This window comes from Stegodyphus dumicola, chromosome 9 (assembly GCF_044657685.1).
Source record: "Stegodyphus dumicola isolate Sdum_Otavi_A_Nest chromosome 9, ASM4465768v1".
NCBI lineage: Eukaryota > Metazoa > Arthropoda > Arachnida > Araneae > Eresidae > Stegodyphus > Stegodyphus dumicola.
Genome location: NC_140776.1, coordinates 117,313,899 through 117,338,777, shown reverse-complemented (window position 1 = coordinate 117,338,777; position 24,879 = coordinate 117,313,899). Strand labels below are relative to the sequence as shown.

The following is a 24,879-nucleotide window of genomic DNA, read 5'->3' as shown; positions in this document are numbered from 1 at the left end:
TTCTTTCTACATCTGCTATCAGAAGGAATATATCTGATATTTTAGGGTGTAAGGTTTTAGTTGCAATGTTACATATGAATTTTACCACAGCATTCATTCATGAAAATGAATTGCTGTCCAAAATCACACTTTGGATATCCTAAACTGCACCAATGTAAGCAGTATGTCAATATGTTCTTCTTAAAATAGATTTATAGGGAATTTATCACTTTCAAAATATCTTTTTGCAGATGGACTTTTAACTTTCCAAAATGTCATTCAATTCAAATCATTCATGAACTACTTATGACATGACATGCAGCTGTAAACACTAGTAAATGTTCTGTTGTTTCATTGGCATTACACTTCCTCTTAATTGTATGTTTGTGCTATGCTACAAAATAAAATTTTTGAGCACTAAGTGGTTTTTCTGGTGCTTATGTATCAATAAAAGTGTCTATTCCAAATTCTTTTGAAAAATTGTTCATTTTCCCTATCATTGAAAGCTCTTTCTTAAGCTTGGCAGTATAGCACATAAGGCAAAGCAAAGAAACAAATGAAACTGAGAGAAGAAATTTTGACAGAACCTAGTCATCACTCTGGCATTCATGCTGCTAAGTTCATCAACAATAACCTTCTTGAAAAGGAGCATTTCATCCATTTATTTTTTTAGGTAATTTCTAATTATCACACCCCACCACCACCAAAAATTATAAATTTGTTGCCAACTTTGGAGAGAGATGTTTATTTGAGTACTTTTGTGTCTATTTTAATAATGCATCCAGTGCCACCTATTTCTTTTTTTCTACAATACACACATACTCCTTTTTTTTTTTTTTTTTTTTTTTTTTTTTGTGCTACTGTTTGATTTCTTGGACACAGCATTGGAATCAAAATTTTAAAATAAGAAGGTAAAAAAAGAGGTCCATAAAGCCTTTAACCCTTTGATGGGCGGCGGGACGGCTTTTTTTATCAGTTTTTATCTCCAAGATGACAGCTGCAAAATTCTGTTTAAAATACATACAATAATACCTTTCAGTTTCCTAAATATATAACAGATGGTGGCACTAGTAATTCATAGAAATCATGTAGGAAAAAATTCTTTGCAGGTCTAATTTTGAAGCATTTTTTGTTTTAATTTCTTATGCAATTTAAATCATTTGGACAACTTTTGGTATTAGAATGAATATTTTTTTTCTTGCAGATAAAAAGTATTATTTGAATTCATATATATATATTAATTAAAAATGGTTGAAATGAAAAGGTGGGACAAATTTGTCCCATCACGCATGTAGGAAATACTGCTACTAGGGGACAGGACTATTGAAAATGTTTTCCGAACATTTGTTCCATTGTGATTTTGTACATTCGGTTTAATATTCTGAAATTTTTTTGGTAGGTTTATGGTTATTTCTAAGGTATCACAAACTATAATAATCATATGAGATATGTTGATTAATTTGACCACTTAAAAATGTCTATATCAGACTGAGAGAAAAAGTGTCAAATGGTGGCACAGAATTTTTTTTCATTTCCTTGATGTTTGTGTAGTTAATTCATTCATATTGTGTAAACAGTTACCCGCAGAGTGAGAACATTTAAAATCTCTAAAATTGTTTAAAATGTGTATAGCTGGAAATTTACTGAATATGAGTTCTATAAAGAGAAAAAAATACCAGAGTCCTGTACATGTAAAGTAATAGTAAAATTAATATAAGTTAATTTTACTAAGACATAGGTCATCAAATGAATTTTCAATATAATGTAATTTTTAAACAATGAAAATTTTAAGAAGAATGTTGCCAATGAATATTTGTCTTGTTATTTATCATAACTGTGAGAGGAAAATTTTGTACTGATGTCCGAATTAAATTTTTCATTATTTTTCTTCTTTTTGTTTGTTTAAAGGTTCTTTGCTGTACAATTTTTTTATTAGCTGGTATGTTTACAGTTGGAGGTTCAAAGTGTGGTATACTCGTATTTATTGCAGATTTATAAATTTTCTCCATTTTAGTTAGTTCATTAGGTGTTGTTATTGAGTTTAGTAAGCTTGTAAATTTATTCTGCAGTGCTATTTTTCTTTCTGCTAATGTCAAAGTTTATGATGTACTTTGCATTAATTCATTTACTATTACTATATCATTTGTGTCGTCTATTATCAATGAAGTCTCATTACAGGAATCATGAACTGTATCTGCTGAACTGTTTTTCTGCATCTGGCATAAATAATGAATATGCTTACACATATTCCACTTAATTGAAGAATCTATACATGTGCACATATATGTGTGTATGCATACATTACATTCAGTACACTTCAATTCACAGTTACCCTCACTGATCACTCTTTGTATGGTATACAAATCTAAATTGCTTTCTGATGAAATAATCCAGCCACTTTCATTTTGTATAATTTGTGATGACAGTGTTAAGCTAGTTTTATATCTGTTTCTCAAGTCTCTAATTTTACTTGTCAATTTTCCTTTATTTGATGTAATGATTCTATCAAACATTTTATCCCTAATAAATTTCATAATTGCACAGCCTTATCAAATCTTTTAACATTTTTTCCATGTAAATAAATATATGTACTTTAATGTTCGATGCATTCTTTCAATATGTATATTTGTATTTAATCCACAATGAACTCTGTGACAATAAGCCCAAGTAGTTGCATCTTTTAAATAATGTGTCGAAAAATAATTAGCAAAATCAAGTGTATCAGGATCAGTTTTCAAGTAATTTAACACAGCTTCTGCTGCAGTATTAAAACTCTGTATACACATTCTTGTAAAGAAGTGCGGAGAACTTGATACTCTTGGGCTTGTTTTTCTCTACCACTGACTTTTTTAAAATTCTTTCGCCATGCACGGTCAACATGCCATGCACAAAAGAGGCGTTTTTCACGTGTGCCCATCTCTGAAACCTATACATTAAAAAAAGAATCAGCCATATCTGACATGAAAACTTTTGGTTGTAATGTGCCAATGCTTTGCTTGATTATTGAGAAGAATATAGACAAAACTGGTTGGTCACTTCGATTCGAAATTAAAAATGCACAAGGAAATCCTTCTCTTAAATTGTTGACAGTTAATAAACTATAAGCTCAAAGCCATATGCATTCATGCCATGAGTGCCATCTATACATACAGTTAGTCAATAAAGTCTGCATACATCAAGAAAAGTAATATCAAATCCAAATTTATGGTGCGAAAAGAGTAGTTTCTTAAAGTTTTTTTTTAAATATTTAGTTTCAATAAGAGACTTTGAAATTATTTAACTGTAATATTTTCATATCTAATAAATTATGTGCACTAAATTTTAAAAGATAAGTGGTCAGAAATCAAAGCCAGTTTACGTACAACGCGAAGGAGGCGGGGTATTTCTTATCTAACTTTTTTAAACTTCAAACTTGAGAATGCAAAGAAGGTTACACTTTCAAGGTCATTGACTTCCGAAGCAAATTTCACGTTGATTGGAAGTTGTTATTTCTATTTTCTTTGACGAAAATGACAACCAATAAAGAAATTCCTTTAGTTATGAGACAACTAATTATCAAATTGAGAGATGAAGATAAAACTCTTTGTTATATTGGTAAAACCATTGGAAAACCATTTTCTAGTGGGCAAAGAATTATTCAAAACTATCTTGACACTGATAGTCTTGCTGTAAAACCAAGATGTGGGAGACCGAAGAAGCTAACGCAGAGGGAAAAAAGAAAAATTCTTTTACGAATTAAACAAAATCCTAAACTTTCTGCTGCAAGCATTGCAAAAGACATTTTTTTAACTAGCAACAAGAAAATTTCTCCTGAAACTGTACGAAAAGTGCTGCAAAAGGCTGATTATCATGGACGCAAACCTAGGTCTAAGCCATACATTTCCGAGACAAATAGAAAGAAAAGAATTGCTTTTGCCAAAACATATTTAAACTCTTCGCAGGACTTCTAGAACAATGTAATTTGGTCAGATGAAAGTAAATTTACAATATTTAAAGTTAATGGCCACCCTATTGTATGGAGAAAACCAGGAACAGAACTGAATCTGAGAAATTTAAATCCAACTGTCAAACATGGAGCTGGCGGTGTAATGGTATCGGGGTGTACGTCGTCGAAAGGAGATGGAAATTTTCACATTATTGATAAAGTCATGGATAAGTATGTTTATCTGGATATTCTGAAGAAAAATCTACGAGACGGTGCCCGAAATTTAAACCTTTCTAATACCTTTATTTTCCAACAAGAAAACGACCCGAAACATAGAGCTAAAATTGTGAAGGAATATCTCCTCTATCACACTCCAAGACAATTGCGTACTCCTCCACAGTCACCAGACCTCAATCCAATCGAACATTTGTGGGCAAAATTGGAGAAACGAATTCGAAAACACGATATTACATTGTGAAGTGAGCTAATTAGTAAATTGCAGAAAGAATGGGCGAAATTTATGTCGGATGACACTTAAAAACTAGTTCAGTCAATGCCCAGACATCTGCAGGCTGTTTTGAAGAATAAAGGATATCCTACAAAGTATTGAAGTAATGTAAAAAAACTTATATTTAACTTTTTTTTTTTTTTTTTTTTTTGAAAGTGTACGCAGACTTATTGGATGGAATTTCTGAGTTTTTTGAAAAAATTTAAAAAGTATTACACTGATATTATTTACTTTTTATTTAAGCTTACAATTTTAGCTAATAGAAGAAAAATATGCAATGATTAAAAAACATTTTTCTATGCTTTAAATTTTAAATTAAAAAAAAACAGTCTGTACACAGACTTTTGTAGCTAACTGTATGCAGTCTGAACTAAATTTTTTTAGCATTTCACTTTGTGATTATTGTCATCATATTTGTCATTATGATGAGAATAAAATCTTCATCGTTAAGGAATGTATGTGTTGGGGATATTACACCTTGTGCCTTATAATATAACATGTATGAAATCTGTGAACTAAGCATTTCATTCACTTACATGTCAACCCTCACATAGTCTTTACTATGCTTTAGCCGACCAGCGGTCGAGCAGTAAAGTCGCTGAACACTGGTAGTTCGGTCCGAGGTTCGAATCCCGCGAATGGGCTGGCTGCATGGGCGTTTTCGTGGTTTTCCCTATGTGTAATGTGTATACAAGCCAGTTTTCCTTAGAAAAGTCCTCCACAAAAGCATCCCTTCCCTTAGGCAGATAGCCCTCGTGTGCTTTGCCATAATTAAATACACCAACACCATTACTATGTTTTACTGCACTGGAAGCTAACTCAAAACTTCGTTCAATGTTTTGCAGATCTTTTTTTGTTGTTAGATGCAATCGTTTGAGGCCAGAATCAGATATGGAATCGTGAATTTCATCCAAAATTGCATCAAATGGTACTTTAGCAGCTATTTTTGATGCAATAAAGGTTCTATCCTTACTTGAAAGGAAAAGATGACGCATATCATTTTCATGGCCTACATGTGTTTTCTGGAAATATGCATAGTATTCCTCTCGTTTTGATTTGACCAATTTTATTTTCGCATGACAATAAGCATTAATTTTTTTACTGCCCAGTAGCTTTATGTGTTGCTTTCCAGAACTCTGTGAATGAAAATGCCCTGAATGATGACATGTAAAATATGTAACTGTACCAGTGGCATTTGGTTTTCAGATACATGTATTATAAATTTCGACTTTATTTTCTAAATCATCTTTCCATTCATGAAAACTTTCATAGGATTCAAATTTTAATTCTGATGTTTCAAGTTTTACATCATGAACTTGTAAAAAGTGTTCATTTATCAACTCATTTTCAAAATCCCCTTTACACAAAGGACATTTGTACTGTCTCTTAGTTGAAATGTGATCACCATTACAACTAGAGTCACATATTTTGAGTTTGGAAGTTTCACATACTTTTAAATTTAGAGACTGCAATATGTGTTCATCCGTTGGATAGCATTTTATTACATGCCTTTTCAAATTAAATTTGGAAAAAAAGAATTTCCCACATCCGCATGGAAACTTGTTTGATGTAATCATATCCGTAGAAATATCCGAATTAGTTTATTTTCATCAGATTGAACATTTGGCTCTGAAAAGGGCCCTTTATTAAAGTGATCATTTGGTTTATTAAAGTGATTTTTATTAAAGTGATCAGGACCGTTTTGTTTTAAAATGATCAGAGATGTTTGATCAAATTAGCTTGTAAACACTCGACTACGAAAAATGCAATACGTGGATTTCCGTTCACTAGCTATTCTATCATTTGAGATCCCTTCCCACAACCGGAAATGACATACTGCGAGCGAAGAGAGTGTGGAACTCTGGGATAGATGAGAACCAAATATCTAGGCGCTTGTGTAAGCCTTAGCGGGGCAAAACAAGACATCTGTTTTCCATTTTTTAGTTAGTGGTTAGTAAAATTTGCGCTATCTGGAAAAATCCGAAGTAAAATAGAATGATGCAATTTAAGCAAAAATATATTGACGAAATACTAAAAATTTATATCTAACTTTAGCGTAAAAATTCCTGAAAATAGTGATACAATTATTTTATCAATGCAATTTACAATTCTATTGCATATTGTTTGAAAACTCAACTCCAAAATGGAAATGCTTTTGCTAACGTCTCGTCTGTTTGTAAACAGTTTCGAAAACGTGTCGTTTGGAGTGTTCTAACTATTTAAATAACTGGACATTTCAAGTAAGGATTAAAAATACTCACTCTAATAGTTGGGAATCCAGAGTTAAGTACTACAGGGCTCTATTATTTCACTAATACTTGTCAATCTGTATATTAATGGTCTGTCTTCTACACCATACAACCATAGTGTCACCATACAACCATAGAGTGGGATTAATCCAGAACTCTGCAGACTTACCTTTGTGGATTTGAACCCCAGTCCGATTCACAATTCCTTTCTTGCTTTTTAGCTCCGAGAGTGGTCTTCATATGGATTTCACATTCTTAATTTTTTATACCCTAGGAAGTACATGAGATGAAGAGGTGAAAGCCCTCACCAGCCATAGACCTCTCCCAAAGTACTGATCTATGATGTATCGGTAGTCAATTGGGAATTGATTGTGCAGTTGGTAAAAAAATTACTTCTCGAGTGAAAGTTAGCGATTTCTTTTAAGGTTTATGCCTTAACAAGATCTCATTTGATAAATATGAATGTTGAATTTTGATGTCTTTCTTTCAAACCATATGGAAGTTCTTTCCCTGTGGAAATTTTGATACAGACAAATTTGTAATCTTCCAAAATTTTATTGATTTTACTGCTGAAAGAATGCATTGGTAAATTTAAATTTTTATGGGTTGCAGTTATGTTTTCGGAATGCTTAGTAAAAGGCATTTCTAAATATTGTCTCAGTTTTTTATAATTTTGTGCTGGGTTATTTTTTCTTGATGCTATAACCAGCATTTCTTAACATTTTTAACTTTTTGCAACTCTTGAAATAATATTTATACTTGAAGGAACTATTGCTTCAATACTTAGATAATGTAAGGGTTGTAATTTTATTCCAAAATAAGAAGTTTAGAGGATTTTGGGCATATCAAATTTTCATGCAACTCTGAAAAGTCTTTAGCAGCACAAAAGTGAACAGAAATTCCCTTCAAATAACAAACTGCAGTATTAAGGGGTAAATAAGTTACTTTGGTAATTAGTAGGAAATTATGGCAAAACATAAAAAAGGATAGTAAAAAGTAGTTCAGATAATAAATTACATTATTTTAACATAAAAAAACTACATTTCATTGATGCTTAATTCATTAAACATAACTAGTAATATCTATGACGCAGAAAATATGGTACTTGTCATTCATAATGGCCTTGGTGAGATAATGAATTTGGCACGTTTTCTCCATGGTGTACAGATGGTGGTAGGACTACTAGATAAGGGCTGATTTATGTACCAAAAAGAAAAGAGAGAGAGAGAGAGAAAGAAAAACATTATATATATACATATAAATAAATACTCAGTAATTTTGTTATTATCATTACATATATATGCTTTACTGATTAGAAAATAAATTATCTAACATGTCATGTTTTAAGAATTCAGTATTGAAAAATTATTATTTATTTACATATTAGTAACATATGAAAATATAATGGAAAATAAAAGAATATTATTTGTTATAATATAAAGCTTTTGTTACTTTTTTAAGGTCAGTATAAGTAATTTTCTATAGCAATGCATATATATTTTACCTTTCGAAAAGATATCTATTTTTCTCACTCAGAAATAGTAACATGTAAAAGCCATCTACGATGATAAGAAGTGCCATCTGTACCAATGGCAATTGGCAAGTATTGTAAGTATTTGGAGAAAAAGAATTCCTTAATCTCGCAACCTAGGAAGAGTTACAAGCAATTATAAGTTTACTATAACAAGCAATTATAAGTTTACTATAACAAGCAATTATAAGTTACTATAGTCACTGAATCAGTGCAGTGACTGATTACTGATTCAGTGCAAGAAATAAATAATTTGGAATAATAGCATTTTTTCCCATTGTTTAATAACATATATTAAATACTAATTTGCTCACTTACAGTCTTATAGTGTTTTTAATTTATTATTCCAAAAAGGCAAAAAAGCTAAAGAACATAAAATTTAAAATATCCAATTAAATATTAATGTATTTTGCAACATAATTATGTCATAAATAGTTCAGTTACTTGAAACATGTGCCATAGTGAATATAAATCAATTGGAGTTCTGATGTGGAATCACCATGCATTGCAAAACTTCTTAGAAACTATCAGGTTTTCATATTTCAAGGTTGAGAGATAAGCAGTTCAAGAACGTGTTGCATCTAATTTTATAACTACAAAGAAGGGATGGGATGAAAGAAAGATGGGATGAAACAGCTTGCAGAATGAAGAGAAGTATACATCAAAATGTAGGAAAGTTACTCAAAAAAATAACGTTATTTGCAAGTATATAACTGTTCTTTTTCAATCGTGTCATGAATATGGATCGTATATGAATGCTCTGATAATAACTTGAAAGTGAAATGATATATTGGTTACAGTATTGCCCAATTTTCTGAAAATTTGAAAAAATAAGCTCTAGAAGAGCTCCTGAATATATAGTTTTAGTAGATTTTAAAGTTCTGACTCTTGATCATTTGTCAGCCTTTTAATTCTGTTTCATCTGTTTTGTTTCAGTTATGTCTGGTGCTAAAATCAAAACATTTAATTATTAAAATTTTCTTTGTTGAATTTGGAAGGTGGCATCCTACTTTTTCTTGTAATGTAATTCTATAAAAAATTTAATGCTTTTAATAAACTATAGCAATAACTAATTGCATTTTTATTTAACTGAATCAGACTGAAAAGTAAAAAAATAATATTCTTAAGAATATTATACTTTCTGCATTTATTGCTTTTAAATAGCTTGCAATAGACTTGAATGAAAAGTGAAACAATGCAAAATCATTTTTCCACATTAATAACTCTTTTGGGATAGTAAAATAATAATAAAAAGTAGAAGAAGAAGATCTGAAATGGTTTAAATTTTAATGGTTGTCCTAAAGGGCTCTTTGAAAGTGATTTATAAATAAAGATTGTACAGATGGAAGACTGAAACATTTTAAATGATACCAGAACAGACATTTAAACTTACACAGGAACGTTCTATATCTTCTGTGTATTTGAAATGTAAAAATATTGAATGTTTTAAATTAGATATATTGTAAATTCAGTACATTTTTATTGAAATCAATCCAGTTCAAAAGTCAAAAAATATTTTCAAGAATTGCATCTGTTGCTTTTAAATAGTTTAATTTGTTAATCCATAATAGGCAGATTGAATCTGAAAGACAAATAGCTTGCATTTGTCTTTCAGATTGCATTTTATTGAATGGCAACAGATTCAATTGAAAAATGAAACAATGCAAAATCATGTTTCAAGACATGTAGCCATTTTAGTCCTATTTCAATTTTTTTAACTCTTTGCGGCTAAAAAATGGAAATATACATTTCTGTTCAAATTAATGTGTTTATATCAGTGATCTGAAAGTGGTGGCTGCTGAAGCAATTTAATGCAACCTGCCAGTACTTTTCAATAATATATTTGCTTCAAATACGTTACCTAAATATGAAGATTTTAATTATTTGAAGTCTGAATTTACATTATTTTCATTACCATTAAAAACTAGCCTAAATAGTGCACCAGATCTATAAATTGAGCTAATTAATTTGCTGAGTTATTCTTATTCAAAGATTTAAAGGTGTATATTTAATTAATTTTTATTTGCACTTATCAAAAGACAAGTATACTCAAATATGAAATGCTGCACTAAGAATAGTCATTTTGTTTGAGGATATATTTGTGAACAGCTTTTTATTGCTGTTAAAAATGAATAAGAAAAAAACCTGATTCACTGATCAGCATCTTTATTACATGATGAAGCAATTTCTCTCCAGTATATGGACATTAAAAATAAATTTTGTATTTATATATAAAATTTATAATTATTTGCATATAAATATATATATTTTAATTTATATGTTCAAGAAAAATTTAATAAATAAAGAAAAGAGACTAAATTATTATTTCTTCTCTAGTTTTGTCTCACTTGTAAAGTTTTCTCTGAAAACTTAAAAGATTTTCATAATGTATTTAGTTTTAATTTAAATTAAATTAAGCTACCCAATGCTTAATTAAACATGTTAGAATCGTTAGTTTTAAAACTTTATAGTTAGCTGTCAATATATTTGAATTTCAAAGTGTTAGAAATAAATATAAAATCTGATTTTTTTTCCATGCATGTTTTGATAAGTAATTTGTAAACGAAATTTTAAATTTAGTTTTTTTTTTTTTTTTTTTTTTTTTTTTTGTTGTTGTTGTTGTTGTTGATAAAAATTTTCCGCTTTGCAAGAAAATCTTATTTCATTAATGAAGAATTTTAGAAATAATAATAAAGGCATTTCTGATTTGTGAGCAGCTTTGCAAAGCTGAAATATTTTATCAAGGGGACTAACAGGTGTATGATTACAAGAACGCTTCACCTTACGTCAGACAAGGCTACGTCAGTGTATGCAAAGGTTGAAAGCAGGCGATTATAGAACTCGTGGGTTGCTGCAATGTACTTGGCGAAGTTCATCAGCCGCCAATTGTTATCTGTCGGCAGCTCGTATTTCCGCCTTCCTTCTGTTGTGAATGGAAACTTTTAACTTTTTTTTTTTTTTTTTTTTTTTTTTTTTTTGCTACCGAATTTGCTCTGAAAGGAGAAAAAGCCTATAATGGGTGTAAACGAATTAGCGATCAGAAAGGAATTTCTAAAGTTAGAGATGCTGGAGCACTACGAAAGGTGCTATGAACAGTTAAATAAATAAATTAAAATGAGTCTGAAAAGATTTAGAGCTAATAGTCTCAAACTCGCGGAACACATGCGGCCTGCGAAGACATTTATTTAAATTACATATTTCTTGCAAATTCAGCATTGCAAAGATTCCAGGTTTTTGTTATTTGAAGGCCTCTTTATACTTATTAATTTACAATGTGATTGGTATAAATCTTATTCAAGGATTTGAAAATACAGCTTTTATCACCTTTTATTTGTACTTATTAAAAAATAAATAAGCTCAGTTACGAATCTGTGATAACGTAATTTCTCTCTGAGGCTACAGACTTCATCACTATCTAAACGCTGTCAAGTGTCAAGCTGTAGTAAGAAATAAAGTTATTATTTTGCAAGTAGTATCAAACTTCCGTACAGTGCAGGAACGGCAACACTGTACGGAAAAAAAACATTCTTATGTCCAACGCGCGAGACTTTCTATCGGAAATTCTGAAGACATGCTGCTTTTAAATATTTTTAGCCCAAATGCTCTCGAAACGTGTATGTGTGTGTATATGCAAAAAAAAAAAAAAAAAACGCCCCTTTGGCCGTAATAAAAAATATGAAAGCTTCTTTTTTTTTTTTTTTTTTTTTACTAACCACATTTTTAGGCAGCGAACCGCTCTAGAGGCTTGCAACGTCTGTCTGTATCACTTATGGACTGATATACAGGGAGTTAAAGTTAAAATTACTGATTATGAGTATTAATAAGTGATTATAGCATATCAATGGCCGAGTGGATAAGATCGCTGAGCACTGGAACTTTGATCCATGTTCGAATTCTAGCGAGCAGTCTAGCTGCATGAGCGTGTTTGCCATTTTCCCGCGATAACATGAATACTTTTAAATCTTAATTTTTATTTTAAATGTGTCTGTATAAACCTTGGCTTCGTTTAAAATATAGACATTCTATGCGTAGACAATTCACTTTCAAATAATTCAGATCTGAAAATTTAGAAAGTTTTCATAATTCTTTTATATTTAAATTAAATTAAGTTATTAATTAAACGTATTAAAATTTCGCGTGCCAGCTTCTTGCTATTTGACGAAACATAAGATATTGAATTTTATTTTAAAATTTAACCTGTGCTTTACTGATTAACAAAGTAAGCGGAATGAAGTAGCAATGAAACACAGTTCTTTATCTTTGTTATTATTAATTACTAGCTGAACAGATGAAATAACAGACTGGTCTGATCAAAAGCGTTACATTTTTCTTTTCAGCCCAAAAGCACTTGAAGAATATTGGAAATTTGGCCCATGTTCGAATTCTAGCAGATGATATAGCTGGATCAGTGTTTTCGCCATTTTTTCGATGTATAACGTGAATACTTCTAAACTTTAATTTTGATTTTAAATGTTTCTGTATAAACGTTGGCTTCATTTAGACCAGGGGTCTCCAAACTACGGCCCGAGGGCCACATCCGGCCCGCGGAGAGCTAGCATACTTGAAAACTCCTTTTAGAGAACATATTTTTTATAGCAAATTAAATTTAGTTTACTGAAGTATTCTAATTTTATGTTGAATAATTATTAATATGACATCTACATTGATATGGTCATGGGCTAACTACTCATAATATTGTTGTAGGCTTATTGTTATTGTTTTTGTGATAAGTTGGATAAAGAAACACAGAATTGTAATGAGTAAAGACATGTATAATATGCAGAAAATTTAACTTCAGTATATAATAACTAACAAATTATTGAAATGAATCCAACTAACATTTTATAAATTTTAAATAAAAACATAACTTATAACAAGCATAATGACATATGAAATACTAATGAGATTTATGTAATTGAGATTTTCCACTGACAATAGTTTGTAGTTGTGGACTAATTTTACTTGTACCAATTATTAAAAGAGATTTAAAATGCTCATCAGTTAATTTAGATCTGTAAACATTTTTTGTGTACTTCATTTTGGAGAAGGTCTTCTCACACAAATAAGTAGTACCAAAAACAGAAAACAGCCCACGAGCAAATTTATGCAAATTATCAAATTGTATCAGTGGAAGACTCTTATAAAATTCTAACAAAGATGAGTTTTGATATTTGTTCTTAATTATATCACTGCACTGTAGATCAATCATTTCCATTTGAAGTTCCGGGGCTAGGGTTTCAATGTCAGTATCAAAAGGCATCAAAGTCCGAGAAACGAGTATCAAAATTTATTTTCAAAGCACTCAAAGTTTCGATTGCAAAATCGATAGGAAACTCAGTCTCAGTGGTGTGGCTGAATATTTCACATGTTTTAAAATGTGAAAAACATTTACTTCGTAGTTGTGATTGAAACAGTATCAATTTCTTCCGGAATGATTTGATATTAGTGTATAAATCAGGAAGATGCTGGTTTTCTCCTTGCAATCTCAAATTCAGTTCGTTCACATGTTTTGTCAAATCAACATAGAATGCTAACTTCCACAGCCATGCGTTCTTTTGTAATTCAGTAAGAAGGCGATGCTTTTCATTCAAAAAAATTTCGATCACTGCTCGAAGTTCAAAAAAGCGCTGAAGGACTTTCCCACAACTAAGCCAACGTACGGCAGTATGATAAGGTAAGTCATTTTCTCCAATCTCTTCAATAAATTGTCGGTGATTCAGCCCAAAAGATCTGATAAAATTAACAGTTGATATGACTGGTTTCAGAACTTCAGACATATCCAAACATTTTCCGCACAAAGATACAATGTAATGAATGATACAATGTAAGACTAATGGTTTTGAACCACCGTCATTTTCTACAGCCTTTGACACAAGCGCGACCACTCCTTTATCTTTCCCACTCATGTTTTTGCCTCCATCAGTGTAATATATTTCAAGTTTTTCCATCGAAGGTTCTTTTGATTAATGGCCATTTCAACTCCTTTAAAAATATCTGTACCAGTAGTTGTGCCATGAATACTATACATATCAAGAAGTTCTTCATGCACTTCATAGCTTTTATCTACTCCTCGAATATAAATCAACACCTGAGCAGTATCTGACACATCCATTGACTCATCCAAGGACAAAGAAAACCACTCAACATGTCCATTTTTGTCGAACAGTTGAGAGGATATATTTTCAGCGATGTTTTCTACCCTTCGAGCCACAGTGTTTGCTGACATACTGACAGTTTTTAATAAATTTACCTTTTCAGGGCATATTTCTTCGGCTACTGCAATTATGCATTCTTTGATCATTTCTCCGTCGGTGAATGGTTTTCCACGTTTTGCAATTTCAAGAGCCACACGAAAGCTGGCACGAGTTGCAGCCTCTTGTTCAGTTTTGAGTTTTGTAAATGAAGATTGCTGCGATTTCAATCCGCGCTTCATAGCTTCGAATTTTTCTGTCCGCAAACTTCCTGTATATTTTGAGTAATTTTGAAAATGTTTTGTTTCATAATGACGTTTAATGTTATATTCTTTGAGAACGGCTATGCTTTCATTGCAAATCAAACATAGCGCCTTGTTACTGGACTCAATTACGAAATACTGAATGTTCCACTGATCTTTGAATTTTCTGCATTCACTATCAATTTTTCACTTCTTTTCCATACTACTAAATCACACACAAAAGCAACAATTCAAATCAAAATACTGTTACAAAGATGTCTTAAACTTAAACACGCACAAACACATTTTAAGGAGGAACGCACTATTTTATTTCACAACAGTGTCATAGGAACTGACTTCTGTACGTGCTATTAGCGCCATCTGTTGGCGATAGAAGGTACTACCTATTTCCGCTTATGTCCACCAGATGTCGTGTCACGTTACTCCTCATAGCTCGTACTCTACGACTAATCTAGAAATTACAGATAATGACAGGAAAATTAATAATATGCAGTGTTGCCGTTTTGCGGACTTTAGTCCGATTTGCAGCCTTTTTTAAACGTTGCGTACTTTTTAGGACTTTTTTTTTTCATCAGTGGACTATCACTTTTTACCACCGGCAACAATGATAATATGGTTTTGGCCCTCGGAACTTACTGGAGTAATCAGTATGGTCCTAAGGCCGGAAAGTTTGGAGACCCCCTGATTTAGACTATAGACATTCTGCGCTTGGACAATTAGTTCACTTCAAGCAAGTCACTCAACGACACGCTAATGGCGCCAGCTGTCAAGGCAAATATGGGAATGATTTCTGCTTCTCCAAGGTAGACTAGGATCGTAAAAGCAAAATTCTACTGCAATGTTTTACAGAAATAGAAATAATTGTGCGTGAAAAGATATACGTATAATTTGTTCTATCAAAAAAGCTCATAAAATTTCCTGTATAGGTTATTCATATTCACAGGGGTGTTTGTGCTCCGGGAAAACCCCGGAATTCCGGGGATTTTCAACTTCGATCCCCGGAATGGATCGTCGTTCAAAAGGAAGTAGGAATAATAATGAATTATTTATTTTGATCTGGGTAATTTTGTTTGCTTTGAAAGCAGAAAACGCAAGGTCTGTGTGTGGTGAAAACGTTTCCTTTCTTTCTCCAAAGGCAGTGATAATGCGTGAAAAGGGGGAAAAAACTTCTTTTTTGTTCTTTCCTTATTGCGAGTTATAACTCATTCCCCCGATTCTCGGACATTCTCTTCTGGATTCTTTTCGGCAAGTAGGCGCGGCAGAAAAAAAAAGGGAGAGACTTCGTTCGACCAGATGTGCGATCACATGACTCTGGGTTCAAAGGTCTTATCTCTCCTGGCGTGGCGCCAATAAGTAGAGAAGGGGGATTTTTCGCCGTATTAGCTATTTGACATTGATCGCTTCTCAACTTTTTTTTCTCCGCTGTGTAAAATTTTCGTTTCATTTATTGATGCACGTGTAAATTTTTCGTTTCGTTTATTGAAATATTTTTTTATTTATGTGCGCAAGAGAATTTCACTATGAAATTTCTCGATATAAATAGTGATATTATACAATTAGAAGAAGGTGTCCGGAATGCATTTAGGTGGAACTGGATTGAACGGAGAGATGGTAATGGGGATACCATCGGCACATGGTGCAAGAAAATAAATGTTGCTGGACAAGCATATTGTGTTTTTTGTAACTCACTGCTGAAGTATGGTGCGAAAGGATTCAAGGCTTTCACAAATCATTCTAAAACTGTGACGCACATAAAATATTCGAAGTGCATTAGACATTCAATGACTTTAAGTAATTATGCTAATTCAAAAAATACTGATGACTTACTGGAGACTAATGCTCGGCCATTGGATATAGTGACAAGAAAAACACGCCAAGAGGTATTAATAACTTCGTTTATCGCCGAGAATTCTCTTTCTTTCAATGTAGCTCCCAATTTAATTGAACTCTGCAAACAGTTGAGCCGCGATCAGACGGCACTAAACTCGTTGGAAATGTCCAGGACTACTGCATGTTATAAGATGAAATATGGGCTCGTAAAAACTATTAAGGAAAATAATCATTAAAACTTTAAAGGAGACTCCATTTTCTCTAAATCTGGATGAAAGTACTAGCAATGCTCCAGAAAGTATACTGGCAATATTGGTGCAGTTTTATGACAACAATATTGCACACAGATTTACTAAAGGCATAAAATCCTTAACCAGAAGATAAAAACAACATAATTTAATCATTTTTAAAGCAAAAAATGTACAATTTACAAACATATAAGAGTAAAGAAACTGAGATCACTGAGCCGGGTAACAGAGTGGATATATATATAAATATATTTATATACGTTTGGTGCGGCCGATTGCAACCAAAATACGAGGTGCACATCTACATGTTATAGCAGTCCTATATACAAAATTTCAACGTTCTGAGGCTACTCGTTTTTGAGTTATGCGAAATACGTACGTACGCACGCACGTACATACATACGTTCGTACAGACGCCATGAAAAATTCTCTTCAGAATTAATTTTAAAGCAGTTTTATAATTTTTTTGAAGGAAAAGAGTATTTTATTATGTCCTTACGTACAGATATCACGCAAAAACATCGTTAAATTGCATTCGATAGCGGTCAAAATGAATATTTTCGTTGAAATATGCTGCCTGAAACTTTTCGCGATTACAATACTTCCTTTTTACTTCGTACAAGGAAGTAAAAATGCTCAATTTAAACGTAAAAGTGGTTCCTTCTGAACTTTAATTTAAAATTTAAAGAAAACCTTCTCCACAAAATATCCTCTTCATTATAATAACTCTGTAGCCACATCTAATCAGGAAAAAGCTGATATGTTTGCATCCCATCTCCAAACTCAATTTATGCCCAATGACTGGCCAGTGAATCCTGATTTTGAAAAGGATACACTAATTAAAGTTCGAGACTGGCTCAACGCACCAACAGCCAAAAATATTTGTAAATTAACTACTCCTGCTGAAGTTTATAATATTATAAGAAAATTACATCCAAAGAAAGCACCGGGAATCGACTGTATCACTAGCATTACCTTAAAACATCTCCCGAGTAACATCATCACCAAAGTTACTAGTATTTTTCAATGCTTGCATTTCGAACTCTTACTACCCCCAACCCCTGGAAAGTTGCAAAGATCATCATGATCCCCAAACTGGGGAAAAGTCAACTTCAACCAGACGGATTTCGTCCAATAAGTCTCCTCCCGAGCCTAAGCAAAGTCTTTGAAAGAATTCTACTGGAAAAAATGAAGTCTTATCTCACCTTACTGGCCCCTGAACAATTTGGGTTCAGAGCTCATCTTTCAACTTCCAAACAACTAGTAACATTGACTGAGTTTATAGGCTCAGCTCGTCACTGTAATCAAAATGTTGCTATTCTCATGCTGGATGTGGCGAAAGCTTTCGCCCGCGTCTGGCATGAGGGTCTCATCGCGAAACTTATTGATTTCAACTTTGAACGTGAGCTCCTGCTAATTATTTTCTCTTTTATCACCAGCAGAAAATTCATAGTTTCTGTTCACGCTGTCTTCTCATCAGAACGTCCAATTGATAGTGGAATTCCTCAAGGGAGTGTTTTAGGTCCAATTTTCTATCTTTTCTATGCTGCAGACTTCCCTTCTGTACTCTACAACAATAACTCAATTTTAGCTTGTTACGCAGACGACACTGCTTTGGCGGTGAAATCTGCAAATGTTAATCATGCAGTTAAAAAGCTCCAAGACCACATCCCTTTCATAGAAGACTGGTGCAAAAAGTGGTGCATCCAAGTCTCAACTACTCATCATCAGAAAAAAGAAAAAGAACCTCAAGAGGCAACTCCTATTGTTAAATAAACCCATTACCTGTTGTGAAACATGTTAAGTACTTAGGAGTTACCCTGAATAGTAAAATGACATGGAGTAACCACATTAATAATGTGAGAAATAAAGCCATCTATGTAATGAAATGCTTGTATCCTATGTTAGGGCGCTTTTCAAAACTTGATTTCACCAAAAAGAGATTAATCTATCTCTCAACTATTCGTCCTATCTTTGACGTATGCCTCACCAGCCTGGACTACTGTGACTAAAACTGACTTAAACAAGCTTCAGGTTGTGCAAAATCGTTTTCTAAGACTGATAACTAGTGCTCATTACTTTGTGCGAAACGAAGTACTCCACAGGGACTTAAAAATCGAGCCACTAGATACTTTCTTACGCAAAACAAATGACAAGTTCTTCAGAAAAGCTAAAGACTGTGAACATCTGTATTTATTTAATCTATTTCATTACGAAATCTTAGACGAAGACAGACATCTCCGTCCTTTTGCTGCTTATATCCTGAATAGCAATCAGAACTTTCCTACGTAATTGCTATCTAGTATTTCATTTAGCGACTATTGGAACTCTTAAGTCCAACACGAAGCAGCAGTCATCAGAGCCAGCACCTGTGATGGTAGCGTCCCACGTGACCTGTGCACACCGCTATTCAGATATATTTTTCACGCAATCAAGTTTTCCTCAAACTATGTACACTGCTAAAAAAAAAATGGGACAGTGCTATATCTCCCGTTCTACAGGGCCGATTCACAAAATTCAAATTGCGTTCTTCATGTCTCGAAAGCGCGACTTAGAATATATATTAGATTTATATATAGCACTATTCTAACATAGGTATTTTGACCCAAAATCGGACTTTTTCTGAAATAACATACCAATTTTTTACATATTTCGATTCTACAACTCAAATTACGCCTAAATATGAAATTTTTTAAAATTTGGAGCGAAATTTACGGAGAAATTCACAAATTTATGTTGGCACTTTTTTTTCAGTTGCGCCAAGACTAGTTCACTTGGCGAACTCCTTAATATATGGCAACCTAGTTTCCTTTCCCGTGAGAGGAAAAAAGTCACCATCGTTCGTTTTTTCAAAATAATATTCTTTATATTATATTTTTAATTATAACTGTTATTATTTTAAGTAATTTTTTCTTTTTCGAATATCATTTTAATTGTTTAAGTTGCATGTATTTTTTTTTTCGAATAACTGTTTTAAAAATTTCTGTGTACTGTAACGTCGTCAGCTATTTTCCCACGGACTCCCACGAAGTCTGGGAAAAGGAGACTTCAAATGGGCGCCAGATGACACTTACGAATTCTTGAGGTCGAACGTGACCCCCAACAAAGTGCGGAAAGCATATTGTTTTTACGAAAGGAGAAAACTTTCATACAAGTTCTTACGGGTTGTGGAGTGTCCATTGTGTGTATGCGATAGACTGTCGCCAACTGCCTGTTTCTCGAAATAATTTAGATAGACCTCCCAAAAAGACGTTCTGTATTTTCCCACTGAAAATTTCAGTTTCTCAGGCTGTCAAGACAGTATCTGAGAACAAATCAGCGCCTGTTAACCAATGGAGAGATGCTCCGAAAAAGACGTTTAGCGAATCACTGCCGAAGACGCACAAGACACGCCCAGAAAAACCTGGACATAAAAGCAGTGAGTGAAAGTAATTAGAGAGATTAGTCTGAAGAATACGCAGTCGTTGCGTAGAGAAGAGAGAGCCTTTCTCTTGTATTTTACGGCTCTTCCCGAGTCGCTAGTAAGCTTTAGAGAGCCCCTTTCTCTCTTGTGTATTTTACGGCTCGTCCCGAGTCGCTACTAAGCTCTGTCAAGAGCGGAAAAAGAAACTCTCAAAGAAGCGTAGCCGGACTTTTTCTCCGCTACCTCTGTTTGGACTTTGTTTGAACTCAAGTGATTATCGTTTCCTATGTAAACGGACTATTTTGCTAAGCAAACTACTTTGTTATGATAAGCAGTTGAACTTACCTTAAAATTCAACTTGTGTAATTTAACACCTATCCTTCATTATTTTATTTACGCTACCCAAAATAAAAATCTGACTGTTCTCAAATCGCTACAGCTAGAAGGTATGTGTTAATTGGTGGCAGCGGTGGGATCGTAAAAACCCAATAGACAAACAAAGACGTGATCGTTTTGGAGAACCGTCCCGGTTCTTATCTTCACTCAGAATCAGCCGATTCTAGCAGTGGAAAAGAATTCTTTCGCAGTAAAGTTTGGAGAGTTTAACCAGCAGCTGAAAAGGGATCATCGATGAGAAGCGTTCGTGAAGAATCAACTACTACAATGACTAGTTCCGGAAGTGCCTGGGAAAGAGTGTGAAGTAAAATTCTCCCTCGGGTGTAAAGACAAGACATAAGAAGTCCAGACAAGAGTGAAGTGTTGTGAATTCGCGTTTGGTGTTTACCACCCTCTGTGCAGCGAAAGTGCTTTTGGTGTTTAGTGAAAGCAAAATCGCCCAGTCGACTATTGTTCAATTGGTTTCCTTCTTCGGTCATTGAATCGCGTGTGCAAATAGAAAAGAAAGGAAAGAAGAGCTGTTATTTTTTCTGTCTGCAATGGGTAAGTTGATATGGCATTATCTTTTTAAAGAGGCATTTTAATGGAGTTTGTCTTTTGTGTATCGAAATTATATGTTTAAATGGTTACTCGTAAATGTTTTGTTTTTGATGAGTAGAGAATTTTATAATAGTATTTTCAACCTTTAGAAAGCACGCATCAGTTGTAAATTGATTCAATAAGTATTGCTCTTTGTGACTAATATTCTTTTGCCAATAAGTATTTAGCAATTTTTTTTATATATACTGCATTAAGTATGGTTATGTGTTAAGCTGCAACAGATTATTTAAGAAATGCTTAATTTACTTTAATTTTTTTTCCTATGTTGCTAATGGTACGTATTTTATGCCATACATACCATAAATTGCATTGCTATGTTGTTTTACTGTAGTATTTCTGGATAGTGTGAAACTTTCAGAGTAGACAAACTGGTACCTTTAGTTTTATTTTATTGTATCATTTTAAAATTTTGTCACTGGCAAAATGTCATATCTTGGCAAGGGTAGAAAGCAAGACCTCATAAATCTGTCTGTAGAATTAGGTCTAGAAGTTCCACCAAATGCAAAAATACAAGATCTTAAAAACCTCATTGTACAGAGCCCTCAGTATGACGAAAAATTTGTCGAGGCAACACTAGAGTCGATTATCGAAGCGCGAATCGAACAACATAGACTCGAAGAAGCCGAAGAGCGTAAACTTGAAAGGGAAAGGGAGAGAGAATTTGAATTAGAACGTCTAAGGTTGACAAACGCCAATAATGGCAGAGAAAATTCTCAAAATAATATTCCGAGATCTATGAGAGATTTGCAAAATTTAATGCAGAGATATAATCCCGAATCATCGGATATTTCGCTTTACTTAGCGATGTTTGAGCGTCAGGCTCGCAAAGCGAAGGTAGAGGAAGGAGACTGGGTGTCACATTTGATGGCTCTATTGCCAATGGACATTGTTTCTATTATTCTACGAGAGCCGGAACAGGAGCTAGATAATTACTCCTACGTAAAGAAAATTCTTTTGCAGCGGTTTAAGTTGAACCCAGAGGCGTTCCGCGTCAAATTTGTTCAACACCAGCGTCGTGCGGGTAGTTTATATAAAGACTTTGCTTTTGAGTTAAAAAACTATCTAGATGAATGGTTAAACGGAGTAGACGTACGAGATTTCGATGCGCTAAAAGACTTAATGTTGATGGATCAAATTAAACGTCTAGTAAACAGCGAAATTCGCGAACACTTCGTGGATGAGTGGCCGAGTATAATATCTTCTGCCGAACTAGTGAAGAAATTAGATGAATATGAAGCAGTACGAAAGTCCGTAAAAAAACCAACAGGTTTTACTAAAAATACCGAACAGGATTAAAATTTTAAAGAAAGGAAAAAAGGAGAATTTTCAGATCGCCATGATAATGTTTCGAAAGAAAAAACTGCGGAGAAATGGAAGTCAAGTGTTTTCGAAAAACGGAGAATACCTAGATGTTATGAATGCAATTCATATAGTCATCTCCGACCTCAGTGTCCTCGGTTAAAAAGACAAGAGGCCGCTGAAGCTGTAAACAAACTAGGCACTTCAGGATCTCCAGATACATGGCTAGCTCCCTATATGAGTATAGCGAGAGTAAATAATCGAGAAATGCCTGTACTCCGAGATACTGGCTCCACTATCGATCTGATCGGATGGGACCAAGTAACACATCAGATGCTTCTAGGAGAGACAGTGTGGGTTAAGCAGCCGCTAGATTTACATTCCTTGTGTTTACCCTTGGCTCGAATTGAATTAGAGGGAGAGGACTTTGGGAAAGTCATTACTAAAGCCGCAGTGATTAGCTCCGACCTGAATCAAGAATATTATCTGCTGGGAAATCGAACAGCCCGATTGATAGAACAGAACAAAATGCAGCTCCATAAAATCAATGCTGTTATGACTCGCAGTCAAACGAAAGCTTGCAGCAGGAAAGAAAATTCTCCTAGCCAAGGTCCAGAGAACAAAGAAGTTGAGCGCCCCGCGGGGCGGATGAATGACGAGGAGGAGGGTGAAATTTTCCCCGTTAGAAGGGTCAGCGCGGGATGCGCAGAAGGAGAAAACCACTTACCCCCCCGGTCGAATGACGAGCCAATGAATACTCTATTAGGAGTGACAAAGGAAGATTTTATCAAGGCTCAAGACGAGTGCAATACCTTAAGCGATCTCCGAAGGCAGGTACAAGAAGAAAGGACCGCTGGACAACGGGAGTTTGTCCTAGAAGACGGTTTGTTTTTTCCAATTTCCGAAGATCACCATGGGAATAAAAGAAAACAGCTAATCATTCCTGAAAAGCTGCGGGAAAAGGTAAAGGTTTTGTGCCATGAAGGAACGGCTGCAGCACATTTAGGGGTTACGAAAACGAAAGATAAACTTTTAAGGTATTTTTATTGGCCAGGTTGCTTTAAAGAGATAGAAGAGCATGTTCGCACGTATGACCCGTGTCAAAAGGTGGGAAAACTCGGAGAAAAGAAAAAGGCACCTATGAAATTAGTACCCATTATAACTGAGATTTTTTCTAAAATCAATATCGATGGTTGCGGACCCCTACCAGTCACTTCGGACGGAAATAAATGTATCATAACTGCCATCTGTATGTCCTCCAAATATCCTGATGCAGTCCCCGTTGCAGATATCAGTTCCGTGACGGTAACGGATGCGTTGATGAAAATTTTTAGCAGAATGGGGTATCCCAAAGAGGTCCAATGTGATCAGGGAATTTCCTTCACGAGCAACCTAACAACCGAGTTTTTCACAAAATTTGGTATCAAAGTTACTCACAGCTCTGTTTATCACCCACAGTCGAACCCCGTAGAGAGACTTCACCGCACAATCAAGAGACTCTTGCGAGTGCTGTGTTTAGAGGACGGATCGGAGTGGGAGAAACATTGTAAGGATCTTAAGTTTTACTAACGTTTATTTTATTTTAAATCTTTACTATCACTTCTTATTTTCTACTTCCGGCCAGAATTGTAAGCGTTAAAGTATTTATGCAAAATTTGTCTGGCGAACGCCAAGTATTTAAGTTGTGGCTTTTTGCCAAGCGAGAGAGAGGAAGCAGTGAGTCGAAGCAGGCCGCTTACCTTAGAAGTTTTACGCAGTTGCTGGTTGCCTTCCAGGCCAGAGGTTTTAATCCTCTTGATAAATTTTAAACGTATTGTAGTGTTCACAGTTCTCTGTACTACATACGGCTTCCTGTTAATATAAGGCCAATCTTCCACGTTTATTATTTTAAAGTTAACTTAGAGTTTAGTTCTATTTTTATATTTTTACGTTAGACCCCAAGTAGCGGGTCTGTGTATTCCGAAGTACGGAAGTTATTGTATATAGAGAAAAATAAAGGGTTTTGTATACCCTTCTTGTGTATCCTGTTTACTTCCCACAGCTTTGAACATAGCTTTAGTAAGCTCTCTGTTCCGAGTCAGGTCCTTGCATGTTCCCGAAGAAGGTAAGACGGAACATTGAACCTGATAACATCTCCCATCTGTTCTGCTAGCATTGCGTACGGTTACACACGAAAGTATGGGATTTAGTCCCGCCGAATTAGTCCATGGTAAGAACCTAAGGACCCCAGAAACACTATTGTATGAACACTGGGTTGAGCCCCAAGAGGAGAATGTCACTGTTACGGATTATGTTCTCTCGTTAATAAATAGACTGAAAAGGTGCCAAGATCTAGCTTTTGAAAGGATAGGAGAGTTGCAGGGAAAACGTAAACTCTGGTATGATAAGAAAGCAGTTAAGAGACAATTTAAAGAAGGGGACTGTGTGTTAGTCGTTGCCCCCTCGAAAGCAAATCGA

The 24,879-nt window shown here is 34.0% G+C and overlaps 1 protein-coding gene across 3 annotated transcripts; it reads right to left on the bottom strand.

Moving 5' to 3' along the window:
- Positions 1-7,661: 7,661 nt before the first annotated feature.
- On the bottom strand, positions 7,662-11,107 carry LOC118189343 (uncharacterized). 3 transcript variants are annotated; one of them, XR_004758253.2, is made up of 3 exons: positions 8,511-8,648; positions 8,166-8,308; positions 7,662-7,854 (listed from the first exon to the last, which is right to left on the bottom strand). XR_004758253.2 is itself a non-coding variant. In XM_085823966.1 (3 exons), the coding sequence occupies exons 1-3, from the start codon at positions 11,066-11,068 to the stop codon at positions 7,770-7,772; spliced, it is 318 nt and encodes a 105-aa protein (XP_085680092.1). In that variant the 5' UTR covers positions 11,069-11,107; the 3' UTR covers positions 7,662-7,769. The 3 variants fall into 3 exon arrangements, 2 of the variants coding, with proteins under 2 accessions (XP_085680092.1, XP_085680093.1); XM_085823966.1 differs by lacking the exon at positions 8,511-8,648 and adding an exon at positions 10,979-11,107; XM_085823967.1 differs by having other exon boundaries at positions 8,637-8,864.
- Positions 11,108-24,879: the final 13,772 nt, after the last annotated feature.